The sequence below is a fragment of the Centruroides sculpturatus genome, unplaced genomic scaffold, assembly GCF_000671375.1.
Source record: "Centruroides sculpturatus isolate CEXI.00-Female unplaced genomic scaffold, Cexi_2.0 scaffold852, whole genome shotgun sequence".
In the NCBI taxonomy this organism is placed as follows: Eukaryota; Metazoa; Arthropoda; class Arachnida; order Scorpiones; family Buthidae; genus Centruroides; species Centruroides sculpturatus.
In genome coordinates, this window is record NW_019385108.1 from 169,952 (window position 1) to 184,996 (window position 15,045).

Sequence of the window (15,045 nt, forward strand, 5' to 3'; positions counted from 1 at the left end):
TCTTAGTTTTTGTAGAAAGTATACAGTGCATAAACTTTAAGACTATTTTTACTGTTTAAGATACAACAGGCAACTGGAGATTTATATTTCTGGAAATCAAATAAAATGAAAAGAAGAAATGAACAGCGATACTTGAAAGTACATGTTCATGTTTAGTTTATTTGTGAATTACACATACAAGGTTTAGGACAAGTCCATTATTTTAGTTAGGGAAATGACAATCTGTTTGTATTACAAGGGGTTCAGATTACCACAACTGTACAGCATATAAATATTATTATTTGCCAGACAATTATAATCATCTAATCAAACAATACTTTAAAAAAATTATAATTAATAAAAGTATATTTTATAATTAGCCACAATAACTGAAAACTGAATTTTAATTTTTTATAAATAAATCAATACTAGAGAGAAAATTAACAAGAGTAGTCTTAAAAATATAATTTCATTGAAAAAAAATGCTTTTAGAATTCAATGTAATAACAGATTAGTAATACTAATCTTATGTTACTGATAGCAAAAGTACTACAGATACTACTGTAGTACTTTTATCAAGTAATACTGATAGTAAAACTGATGTAAATAATGATAGTAAAAGTCAATGAATTCCATTAATCATCATAAGACAATTATTTATTTAAGTAAGATGAAAGATTATGCAAATTTATATTATAAAAACACCAATTCACTAAAGGAGAAATTGTTAGTAAGATGAAAGCATATATATTGCTTCAATAAAATTATTTTATATTATCAAAGAACTAAACAGTAGTGGCAATACCAGAAAGAGTTTTTAAAAAACCTTGTACAGATACTACCAAGTTTCCGAAAAAAAAAAAAAAAAAAAAAAAAAAAAAATACTTTGTTTAAACATAGCCAATAAAATTTTTTTTGGAAGTAACATTTTTGGATTACTTTAGTTCCACATCAGCTTTGCAAGTAGAACAATTTAAATTTAAATTTTAGAAAATATTAAAGTTTGGGTATTACAATAAATATTTCAATTTATCATATTCTGTGAATAACACAAGGATTATCTGTGTTTAAAAGTCAATTTGATAGTAGGTGTGGGTTATATGATGTAGATTACCTAGCAATTTTTACTTTAATTACAACTCATTCCATGGTTTTTATTTCTTTGAAAATTTATCAACTATAGCCTTTAAGGCTATAGTTGATAAATTTTCAAAGAATTAAAAACATGAAAACATGAAAACTTCTTTATATACCACCAACATATTCATTTACTATCACAATTTTTCAAAAATCAAGGATACATATGATTTGTCTTTAATACTCTCCACTACCTTTTCTATACATCAATCCACGTTGCAGAAATGGTTCAGAGATGTTCCAACTATGTTCTTTACTTTTGAACTTCAAACAAATACAGGGGTCACTGCATAGTGCCAAAATCACCACTTGGCAATATTTTAATTAAAGTGATGATAGAAATGTAATACTGGCAATAAAAACCCTAGTCTGCTAATTTAAACATTCAGGGTGAAAGTGAATTACAAACATTTCAGGAAAAACAGCAGAATGTCTAGCTCTTGTGCAATGGGAGTCCTGTGCACCTAGGGATTTCATCACGTCATGCGGCAAGTTCAGAAAGAAAAGTAGGAAGTGACATTGAGAACCAAAGACAGCTTTTGTGCAATGCCGCCCAACATTTCCAGATTGGAGATTTTTTTATCAATCAACAGAAAATTTGGGGAATTTTTTGGGGTAACTTTTTTCTATTTTGATCTTTTTTCAGTAGACTAAAACAAAAATTCTGACGTAACACAATATGTGAAATACTGTTTAAACATTGTGATCAAATGTGTTATTCAGAATTATTCAAAAATCATTCCTATTGCTATCAACAGGAGGGCCAGATGTTCAGGTTTCCCATTCAAATAAAACTTGGTAAGCATGTAGCATTTATTTTCACATATTTTTGCTTATGATTACATACTATGTTCTTACAAGCAAATAAGTTTCAGATGTTACTGAATATGGAGGAAAATACAAGTGATATGAAAATATATAGTGCAGTTGCAGTTTCATTTTTTAATTGTTAATATTATAGCCAATTTCCTCATGCACTCGTGTTTGTTGCACTTCAGATATCACAATACCACTATATCTGAAAATAAATATAAAGGAATAAAAATTTTTTTAACAACGTAAAAGAATTAAATCTACACAGACTTGTTTTCACTAAAAAGGAAATGATGTCACAATTTTAAATCTCTTGTTCTATAAGCTTTAAAACATGAGAAATAATAACAGTAATAAGCAATTATTTATTGTGACATTAAAAATTGCAGCCTGGCATTTCTGACAATTTATTTAATTTAAAATATATGCTTACCATCTCAAATTAGTAGTGACTTGCCCCTGTACACAGTTTTCCTTTAACAATAGAGTTGTGCCAGTGATTTACCTAACTCCTTTCAGAGGAAATTCTTTGAATTGAAATAATGTGACTACCGGTTTGCATTGGAAGTTCGTAGATAGTTAATCAGGATCTTCTGCCCCCTACAGTTTCCATATTTGGTTTGGTCTTTCATCTATTTAACTTCATTCTCGAAATTAAGGAANGGAATAATAATAGTAATAATAATGCTAATGATATAGTAAAATAATAAAATAATTATGTTACACGTAAAAAAAAAACAAAACTGAACTAAAATTCTGAACCTGAAAACTCTGAAGATTTGAATCTACATCATGTAGTTTCACTGCCTAATAGCTATTGTCACTCAGAGCCACGAACTTCCCAAAGACGTAAGTGATACACTCAACTTTTAGAGGACCAATTTTTGGAAATGCTTCAGAAATGGATCTTATTATTTGGATAAGGAACAGTTTGTGTTTAAGACTACAAGCTCACCATGTTTTATTTGAATTGAAGACCCAAATGTCTGGTCCTCTCCTTGTAAGTGACAGATTAACTTGTTTTGCCTTCCTGATAAGGTTACCAGCATCTGGCATTAATAAGTAAATAAAACTGTTCCCAATAAATAATTTGAAGTGGCAAAAAAAAAATTAAAACTGGTGAAATGGTGGCAATATTTAAAAATTTTTAGAGCAACACCTGAAATGCATTGTAAAATCAGTTGCGAGATGTACAACTGTACTTTATATTATTTAGTAAAGTACTTTTAGGCAATTATTCTTTCCATTTATAAAATACAGTAGATCATCAATTATCCAAATCAATTGGGAACTGGGGTTGTTCGGAAAATCAAATTTTCAGATAACCGATTATGTACGATAAAATATATTAACCTATCCCATGTTGAAATTCATTCAAATCCTAGCACGTTCTTGAGTACCCTCTCGCGGTCATACTAGTGCTGCCAGCTAAACCACGCACATCAACAAAAATAATATTGGAGTAGCCCAAGATATAGCCAAAGATTACAGCGCCACAGCACTAGTGGAAATTTAAATTTGCCAACTGGAAAGCTTTCGGTTAATTGACGTTTCGGTTGATTGATATTCAGATAATCAATGCTCTACTGTAATTGCTTAAAGTAAAAAACCTTTCATTAACATTCATTTCTCAATGTATCATTTTTGATCGATTTTATGGAGGATACTATAGAAATATATGCACTAAAAGGTGCAAAAATTTTGGAAAGCACTGTTATATAGATCTTATTTACATTGGTAGTCCTATTGGATGCTTATGCTCCCATTGGCTTTGCTCTTTGGTTCATTAGAACTATTGAGTTCTCTGACTTCAATAGAAAGATGACTAGCAAAAGTTATTTTATTTTCACGTAAAATATTTAAAAATTTCATTAAATTCTAGACTTTATCAAGTAAATTAGATAGCAGTTTGTTTTGCCAAATTTAATACTATTTTTTATATTTTATCTTTTGTGTATGTAAGTGTCACATAAATTTTTTACAAAAAGAAAATTATTGCTTCTTACATAAAATTTTATAATTATAAAAAAATTATTTCTATTGAATGATATGAAAGTTAAGATTAAAAACTTTCCTACCTAAAAAACGTTTGATCAACCTGTGCTCTTTCTTTTTTCTTTTCTTTCTGCATAAGATAAGATTTATTAAAAATATATAAAAGATCATCATCATCATCATTTAAATTTTAATATAATGTTGCATACACGATATATAAAAATATTACTTCTATTAAGTTATAAATAAGTATTAAATAATTAGTATCATCTAACTGATCATATTATAAAAATATTCATAAATATTAATATATACAATCTAAATAAATAAAACTCTACTTAAACTGAACATTCTAACTGGAAATGTTCAACACGAATTAATAAGACATTCTTAATCTTCCAGCAAATATACTTAATATAATGACAAACATTTTCGAGTAGATTCACTGCCCAACTTCAGGTCCATATTCCTTACTATAGTACTTTGCCAAATTATTAGACCCATTGAGTAAAATCGTATCTTTTGTACTATTTTCTTCTTTTTGCAATATTGTTTAAGGAATGAGTATATTTTTGGTTATTCTTATTTTCTCTTACATCACAATCACTTCTAATGAATTTTTTTTTATATGGCAACACTATAAATGTAAGAAAAATCAACTTTAAAATTTCTTATTAAGCTCATTGATTGAACAAAAATTTTTAAAAATGTTTAAAAAGTATTCCTTGTCATATAGAAGCACTACTAGCTGATAAGGGTAGTAATACAAAATACTAATTTTAATTTTTTAAATTTTATTATATTACAATTTTTATATGCAAAAAATGTATTTTTATTTCAAAAGACATAATAAACATAAATATTTTAAATAATGCTATCAACAATTGCATTATTATTATCGAAAACTAAAAAATTATCAAGTTTTTGCACGGGTCTAATTATTTGTCAAGGTACATATCTTGACAAATAATTAGACCCATGCAAAAAGTCAGAGTTATGGACCTAAAGTTGGGCAATGAATCTGCCCTAAAACATTTGTCATTATATTAAATATATATGAGCTGAAAGAATAAGATTGTCTTATTAATTAGTATTAAAATTTAATACTGAGAAATAAAGTAAATTAATTGCTACCTATAAAATTCTGTAGATTACATATGCTAGTATGCTATTTGATATTTGTTGTACTATGAAATTGTTTCTGAGAGAGAGAATTCTACTTAATTATTCAATGAGAAATTGATATAATTATCTATATATGTGATACAATTTTTCCAATGTTCATACAGCTTCTGGAAGCATTGCTGTAAGTGATCTTTTCAACCATCCATAAAGCTTCCTGTGATGCTGCTTTTATCTCATTTGATAACTTGAAACGATGTCAAAAATGACCTCAGGCTATTTCTCACAGATTGACTCACAAAATGCCACATTTTATATACAAATATGTGGCATTTACATGAGTCATCCATGATAAAAGGCCTGAGATTGTTTTGACACTGTTTCAAGTCATCAAATGAGGTAAAAGCATCATCACAGGAGGCATTATGGATGGTTGAAAAAATGGCTTACAGCAATGCTTGCAGAAGCTGTATAAGCTCTAAAAAAGTTTATTGTCACCCAAGTGGATTAGTTTGAAGATGGTTGTGTGCAGAGTTGGTGTTTTAAATTATTGAAGGCAAGAACTTTAGGCCAAGACCTCAGACTTTTTGATCCTAATATGTATTATGTTTATGGAGTGCTTTATATAAAATATGCAAGGTACAGTTCATATATTTTCATATAAATATAATTACACTGAACTCCTGATTATCCATGCATCATCAAAATATTAGAATTACTGTAAAATGACAAAGTATCTTAAGAAGCATTTAGCTTTTTGATAGAACATGTGAAAATATTCATACTTGTACACTATATACATCAGATTTTTTAAAAAAATATCCTACTACATCTGAGATTATGAAATTTGGGACACACACTTGCATTGTGTTATAATATAGTTGAGCTTGCTCTATATATATATATAATATAAAATGGCCATCTAACTACAAAAACTATTCATTTCAAATCTGATTTTAAATGTACAGNGTTATAATATAGTTGAGCTTGCTCTATATATATATATATAATATAAAATGGCCATCTAACTACAAAAACTATTCATTTCAAATCTGATTTTAAATGTACAGTGTATATATATATTTAGGCTTACATATTTAGGCTTACCAGACGTCCCGTTTTGATCAGGATTGTCCCAATTTGATGATAGGGTCCCAGTGTCCCAGCCAGTTTGTCATTTTGTCTCAGTTATTTGCTAAAATTTTAAAATTGCCAAATATACAAAAAGTAAAAATAGTGCAGCTTTTGGTAAAATGACGTTTTGGCAACTAAATCCCCTCTGTTACACTCACTGTTTCCAATCTAAATATTTTGTATCTAGATCTAAGTACTTTTAATGTTTTAATTTTAATGTTATATTTATCTAGATGTTTTCCTCAAAATTTATAGCATACTAGCTTACCCGTCGCGCATTGCTGCGATCTCAGAAGAAACGAAATTCAAGCAAACTCATTATGATAAAATTAAGTTTACATTTTATCATTTTTATTGAAACTTATTATTATTCATTTTCATCGGGAAAACATTTCAAAATGTCGTTTCAATTTTATTTATTTATTGGAGTGCTTTGTGGATACACAATATTTTTTGTTCTTCCGTCTGGTGCGTACACGAATAAATCAGAAGGTTTTCCGACACGTGAGTTGGCCACATACAGTTGTCCATGTGAGAAGCACGGATTCTTTAAATTTAGCCTAAACACTCGCAGAGATTGTTAGAAGTGCGATATTCCCCATTTATATATATATATATATATTTTTTAATCCTTCCTCTCTTCCTTGGCATGTTGTGAAATTTCTCATAGTTGGATAATAAACCATTTTATTGTAATTTGTCTTTTTAAATTATTTTGAGGTGATATTAAAATTTGGAAAAGGGGGATCCCTAGATCGGTAAAATAGGCGAATTTCCTTCTACAACTTCGGTTGTTGTTCGGGATACAGTTAAGGTTTTAACAAAATCGAGCGATTACATAATTAGCAAAAACAAAGTTGAAATAAAGTGATTAAACAAAAATTATTACAAATATCCCTAAATAATAAATGCATATATACAGATATTTTTTGGAGGGGGGAAATGGTCTTCACAATTTGAAATCGATCGAACATACAGTGCTCGAATGCTCGTATAAACGCGCGCCATCTATCGTAGGATAAATGTACTATGCCAAAAACCTTCGCGGAAGTATATTAAACAACTTCCCAAAGTTTCATGGCAATCGGATAAACGGTGTGGTAATGCATGAAGGACAGACAGACGAACAGACAGACATACATTCATTTTTATATATATAGATTGCCTAATGTATTTAGATGTTTTGCTTTTTCATCCAGATATTTTTTCACAGAATTTATAATAGCATGTAGCCTATGAGATCCAGATATTTTTATTTCATTTTTTAAAATATTTTGTTTCAATTAGAGTTGGCAACACTGAAACTTACTGTCCCCATCATTGTTGCGCATATCCTATCTTATCGAGTTCAAATTGCTAGTCAGCATTTGCGATTATTTTGTACTGTACATTAAATTGATTTAACGTCCAAAATGCCAAAAAGAAACCATGTATTTACTGATAATTGAAAAAAGGATTATCCATTTTTGAAAAAAGTCTGTGATCGTCTTGACAAAGTGAAATATGAACTGTGCTTTTCAGAATTTTCAGTAACTCGTGGGCATTCTGACATTAAAAATCACTTGAAATGTGCAAAATATAAGGTAAACCTAGTAGCAATAGAAATTTCCTCAAATACAGTACATTGTCATATTTTAGAAGTACTGATTTAAGTGACAAAGAATTTTTAAAGATAGTTTACACTAGTAAAAAATATTAATAATTTCATAATAATAAGGTATGTTCAGTTGAGTTGTTAAAAATTGTTTTTAATTCATTGTTTTTTGTTAACAACTTTTTACATAGCCTTCTCAATCATAAGTACCTATCCTAGCAGACTTTATTTTCTGTTGTGACTATTTTCTCAAAATTGTCCCGGTTTGAGAAAAAAATATCATGGTAAGCCGATATTTACTGTTCATTTAAAATTTCTGAATAGATGGCCATTTTGGATTATCCATGTTTTCCAGTTTTCTGTACACACCAATACAATAATTAGCATAGATAATTGGGAGTTTGGTGTATATGTTACTGCTAAAGCTCGAAATCCGTTAATGTGTACATTACCTAGCTAATCTGCAGATTAACTAGGGTAATCCGTTAAAGTTGCAAAAATTGTTCCATTTCTCAAATTATCTAAGTAATGTGGAGAGTATCTAGGTAATCTGCACATTAACTGCTTCTGTATCGTTAAAGTTCAAAAGTTTGTTTCTCTCATTTCCTTTCCCTACTCCTTCCCTCTCTCCCTCCACTTTTAATTTGGTTTCGCCAGTTGTTTTTATTTCTCATAATTTGCACCGGCTGCCAGTGCGTCGCTTAGCTAATTCTGTTTTCAAATTCGTTTCTGCTTGTTAGCGTGTGAATTTGTGACGAGATTTTTTTTAAAATTAGATAAATATAACTCCTAGTATGCAAGCAAACACCGAATTGGTGAGTAAAATGAAGAAAAGATTCTTCGCAAACTTCTTTAGCGAAGATTCAAAATATAATAGTGTTTTAACGACAAAAGGAAAGTATGATTCCATAATTGAAGACGTAAAGCGAATAAAAGTTTCAAAGAAGAAAAAATCATCTGGAGATTATCGAAAAATTCAAAGATATGATGTGTTGACTGTACAAGGCTGTCAAAAACTCATTGCATTGTTGTCAGATGCGCGAGAAAGTGTGAAAAAGTTTGTCCATGCCGAAGAATTGTTTGACATATTGCATTTGACTCATTTGTCAATTGAAAAACACGGTGGAAGAGACAGAATGGTCAAGCAATTAAAAACATTTTATAAAAACATAACCCAAGCCCAAATAAAAATGTTTTTGGATTTATGCGAACCTTGTCAACAAAAACAAAAAAGTGCGAAAAAGGGGCTTGTTGTAAAGCCGATTATTTCATCGCATTTCAATAGCAGATGCCAGGTGGATCTCATTGATTACCAATCTCAACCAGATGGAAAGTTTAAGTTTCTTCTCGTATACCAAGATCACTTAACAAAATTTGTTGTATTAAAGCCGCTCACATCAAAACAGGCGGATGAAATAGCCTATAACTTGCTTGATATTTTTCTCCTTTTTGGCATTCCAGGTATTTTGCATTCTGATAACAGACGTGAATTTTGTAATAAAATCTTAGAATGTGTAGCACAGTTGTGGCCAGGAATCAAAATGGTTAATGGCAAACCTAGACATAGCCAAAGTCAAGGAAGTGTAGAACGAGCGAATCAAGACATTGATAACATGCTAACTACTTGGATGACTGATAACCAAACTAACAAGTGGAGTGATTTACGATTTGTACAATTCATGAAGAATCGTGCCTATCATTCTGCAATTAAAAGAAGTCCATACGAAGCCATGTTCGGTTGTCCCGCAAAAGTGGGATTGTCTTCTTTTATTATACCACAGTGTATTACATTTGATAAATACTGAAGAAGACCTTGAAAAATTAGAAGATTCACAAGAGACTGTTATTATGGGATCACAGTCAAGTCTTACTCAAGATGACATTCCATTATCCCCTGCTTCTACAGAATCACCTATAGAAATACAAGAATTTATCGATAGTAATCTTAAACTGCCTTCTTCACCGTTGATTGAGGAATATTCAGTTATGAAGAATATTCAGTTACCCAGTACCTCCAAGGAATCACCTCTGCAAGTTCAAGAAGTCATCAGTGAGTTACCCTCAACTTCAGCAGAATCACCATCACAGTTTTGTACAGACTGTAAAGAGCACTATACAAGACAGTCTGTATTGTTTGCTCAAAAGCAGCATCAAGTGCTCACAAGTGTAAATCGTGTAATATGTTTGTTCACGCAGTTTGTGGTGAAGTAGATTCTAAAGAGGAAGGATATGGTAAGAATGTATTGTGCAACATCTGTAAAAAGAATATGGATCAGAAAATACAGCGTGATGAAGCCAAGAAATGTTTAGAAAAGCAAGCAAAGAAAATGTTAGCAGTTTCTAATGCAAAGCACCCAAATGACGATGGTGTCACTGTGAGAATTAAAGTACCTGAAGAAGACAGAGCAAAAACTGATCCACGCTCGATTTTAGCTGTGGTTCTTAGTAAAACAGAGGATGGCTTTTATAAACTTGGTACTAAAACGAGTATTTTAAAACAATTGTATGCAAAATCTGAATTCAGTGTTTGCAAAGAGAGATTTTTAACGAAAGAAGATGGATGTCCCTGCTGTAGAAATATATTTACGTCAAACAGCAATAAAAAAATCCCTTGGTACTGGGCAGGGTTTCAGAAAATGCGACTGCAAATCTAAATGTACCACAAATAGGTGCTTGTCGCAAAAACCAATTGCTATGTAATTCAAAGTGTCATCAATCTTTAGATTGCACTAATAAGTAAACACAATTTTATCACGTTTTGCAAATTCATTTCCCTAATTGTAATAATATCTTAAACCGTTTGAGTTTTGTATTACAGTTTTTTTAATTGATTGATGATTGGTTCTATCAACTAATTTGTTGATTGTTTGATTGTATTAACTTGATTCTTTGTACTAACTTGAAAATTAAATAAACAACATTATGTTAATTTAAGCATACAGAAACGTTGCTGTTGTTCCAGCAAAGATCTTATTTTCTCTTATTCACACTCAGATTCTTTAACAATATAAAGTCAGCACACCTTAATACTGAGAAAGCACATTTATTCAGCTAAACAAACATTTTCAACCCATTCCACGGACCATCATCAGGTTAAAGACGTTCAAATCAATGGCTTTTCGAACACGTTCAAATTTAAATTATATTAGAACATATGTTGAAATAAAATTAAGTAAACAACCATAACAAAATTAACTCATTCTGTACATTTGTTTCGATCCGAATGCCACTCAGAAATCCACAAAAAATTTATTTTTTATCTGAAATAATTATTTTCATTTAAACGCGAATCTGACATCCAAAAGAATTGCCGGGAAATAATTCCCGCGAAATAAAAACCCGTCCAAAATTGTTTTTACAAAAAAAGTATATAAAAAAAATTTAATTAATTTAAAATAAATGCTTTTATTTCAAAAATATAGCTGTAAGGATTGTTATTCTTTCATTTAACAAGGTGTGAAATTTCACACGTGCAGTCTACATTGTTTACAAACTGAGAACGACTGGTATCAGCTTTCCGGGAAATTCTCATGTACATTACGCTTCAGGGAAATATTGGTTTAAAGAAGGAGGAAAACTAACTTACTGCATTGTTCAAATATAACACAATATTGTCGATTTTTATGCTATTAAAAAAAAGGTATGGGGAAAAATCTACTGAACAAAAAACAAAAAAAACCTGCTGATGTCTCAAAAAACATCTAATAGCGTTTTAAAAAATTTTACTGAAGTCAAATCTGTCAAATAGAAGTTTGGAACGATTTAAGTAATTTCATAAAAAAACTCCCATAAAAAACAATAGCTCAATTAATTACCTAATTAATAAATTGTAATAAAATATTTTCGCGGCGAAAAAATAATTCATGAAATTTGCAGAGATCATAGATAACGAAGTATATATGCTGATCCATACATTTTTGAAAAAGTTATAAGTCCAGGCCCTTTTTTGAGGATTTTAAAGCCTATGCCCGAGTTATGGGCTTAATAATTATACAATAAATAAGAAAAGATCTTATTTTCACTTTACCGAGTGCCTAGTAGGTAATGTGCATATTATCTAGAAACTCTGTACATTACCTAGGTAATTTGAGAAACGGAATAATTTTTGCAGCTTTAACGTATCACCCTAGTTAATCTGGAGATTAGCTACGTAATGTGCACATTAACGGATTTTGAGCTTTAGCGGTAACATATATATTTTTAATATAATAAATACTTACCTGATTATAAGCACAGGAAACTTCATCTACTGGTTCCTTTCTAAATTATAAACAAAATTTATATGTACTAGAACTTCTAAATTTTAAAAATATTAAATACTTATTTTATATTTTACTTTTCACATTTTACAAATTTAAATTTATTATTTATACATGATTTAAATTACTCTGAATTTATTTTAAAACTAAAAATTTTAAAATTTACAATAATATATAAAATTCCTAACAAAAATAATTTATTTTTGCTAGGAATTTTGATTTTTGGTAAAATAATTGAATACTGTAAAGTTATCCACAAGTTTCCTGAAAAGGTTTGTGTACTTTCCTGTTTTATAGTACCACTGTCGCACTGCCATTAAAATACTGCAAGATCTAGGTAACTGCAGAACTATAGAATTGAGATAATAATTGATTTTGAAATAACTAATAGAAATTTATTCATAACACTCACCTAAATTCCTATTTTATTTTATTTTTTTGTTTCTAAAAAATAACTAAAGTCTTGACTCTTACAATTATTTTTCAAATAGTAGGTAAAATTTTAATTTGTGAGGTGTGGTAGTAGCCCAGACAACACCCTTGTGGAATTGACCTTTCAGTTAAAGGTTACGACCCTCGCTTTTCCCACGATCTGTCAGGATGATGCGAGAAAGCCTTTTCAGTATGGGGGTAGTAGTTTGCTGGATGCAAAGATGACTCACACAGAGACTGTATTTACCAACTCAACATGTTTATTTGTATGGAAAATGAGTTACACAAACGTCTGGTCAAAAGGTGTCCGTCACTGAAGAGGAGCTCGCTGGATAGTCCGTTTTCCAATGATATAGATTGGCACAGATAAAAAGGAGAGAGGTAGAGGCTTGGAGGTTGAAGGGATGGGAAAATTGGCATTGGAAAGTCGAGTCTTAGTCCCGTCCGTTCACTTCTTGGGTAATTTCTGGTTCTCTGGGTTAATCCGGATCTATTCTCTGAAATCGTCATTCTTGATCTCCCACTCACAACCTCCTCGTGTCCTTGGGATTTCAGGCTTTTATAACCTTTTTTTCCCAAAATCCTGAAGTTTTGGTTGGTCCAAATGATGGTCCCCTGTGATTCCATTGATCCCTTGGTCTGTTGTCAGGGACGCAATTAGGGCCTGAACATCCCCATCTGGGCCATTCCCCTCCGGAGTCAGGTCAAGCCCTTTCCTGGATGATGGACCCGTAAGTTTTACCTAATGTGTATTTTTCTGTCCTGAAGAAGACACAGCTGTCCCAGCTGCCGCCCCCTCCACAGGAGTGTCAGTAGGTCCTGCTTTGAACTCTCTGTAAGGTGACCATCCAAAATTACCCCAGCAGATGATCCCTGTCTCATTCTCACAATTTACAATCGTGGATGTGTCGATTAGGTCTGGAATGCGACAATTAAATCGTCTTGCACCCCGTTCCTTGGTCACACCGATCCAATTTATGTAATAAGTCACCGATTTATTGACTTTAGCTCGACAGCCAATTCCCGTCTGGGGGTGTTTTCCCGGCCTCACAATTAATAAATTGTCACAAAGCATTTGTGTCCCAAAGACAAATGCAGATAGGGTTTGTGATGGCTCTACAAATAATCATTCTGTATGGACTTGTGCATCTAATAATGGCAGTTATTTATCTAGCTTGATGTTCATGCATTAGCTGGTTACCCATTCTCTTCTTAAATTTTCATGTGTAAATAAATGTGACTGGAACAATTTAATACATGAACAATCTCAATATAGCTTCAAACAACTTATAAAAAACTTTCTGGCTATTATGATATCCAACCATTGCACAAAATCTACCTGAACTAGTTTTATAAGGCATGTTACCAATGAAAAACTAAAAATTGCACACCTACACTAACAACTAGCAGTATCTTAATGACTGCCACAACATATGCCCTTGGCAGAATTCAAAAACATGTTATGGAAACTTGTGAATAAAAAGAATGTACAGTCAAAATTAATTAAATTAAGCACATATGAAGTTATGTTACTAATTTTTTCCCTCATATATGTTAAATATACATTCGTATGCAGATATCACAAACACTTGCCCAAATAGTAACAATTCTACATAAACAAAAAACAATTAAAACAAAACACCAATATTAGTCAAAATTAAAACAAAACACCAATATTAATCAAAATTAAATCAACATAAAATGATTCTATATTAAATAAGTAAATTTAAAATATCATCATAATTATAAGCAGCTTAATGATACATTTAAGTACGAAACTGATACAACAATGTCATGGCTATAGCTTACTATTCTGGGTATACAAAATTGACAAATTACTTTACCAGATCAACAGTATATCTTGAATTTTTTCATGGATAATATACATTTTAATTAGCTTATTTTATGATATGTAATATTATTAAATCTAAATATATAAAATTGCTTGTCCTGACTGACTGAATGACTCATTCACTCACTGATTCATCATCGCCCAGAGCAAACCGCTGGACCTAGAGAAGTGAAATTTGGTACATAGTTAAGGTACGTCATGAAAACGCACACTAAGAAGNAAATCTAAATATATAAAATTGCTTGTCCTGACTGACTGAATGACTCATTCACTCACTGATTCATCATCGCCCAGAGCAAACCGCTGGACCTAGAGAAGTGAAATTTGGTACATAGTTAAGGTACGTCATGAAAACGCACACTAAGAAGGGATTTTTCGAAATTCCCAAGTGGGGGGAAGAGGGAGAGCATTAAGGGTTAACCGGAAAAACGGCTTCTACTGTACTATTTTAGATGCGATTTTTTGTTTTTATCTGTGTTTTAGTAGGGTACACCATGGCAATGCACACTAAAGGCTGGTATACACGGTAAGGAAATCCTCAAAGGATGTGCTTAACAGACGAAAAAAACTCGGATATAACTGGCTGGATCGAACATAGTAATTTACAAAACTTATTAAAATATCTCCCAGCGTATAAAGAATTATTTTTATTTAAAAATGGATAGATAGAAAAAAAAATCACGGTTAATCCTCAAAGGATTTCCTTACCGTGTATACCAGCCTTAAGG

At 31.0% G+C, this 15,045-nt stretch overlaps 1 protein-coding gene across 1 annotated transcript in view; it reads right to left on the reverse strand.

Moving 5' to 3' along the window:
* The window catches only part of LOC111634824 (ATP-binding cassette sub-family D member 3-like), a 51,585-nt gene that overhangs the window by 27,835 nt on the left and 8,705 nt on the right, over positions 1 to 15,045 (reverse strand). The window contains exons 2-3 of the mRNA XM_023379656.1: positions 11,995 to 12,034; positions 4,008 to 4,054 (exon numbers count right to left, since the gene is read on the reverse strand). Of these exons, the coding sequence (XP_023235424.1) occupies positions 4,008 to 4,054; positions 11,995 to 12,034 (87 nt within the window). The remainder of the gene's footprint in view (positions 1 to 4,007; positions 4,055 to 11,994; positions 12,035 to 15,045) is intronic.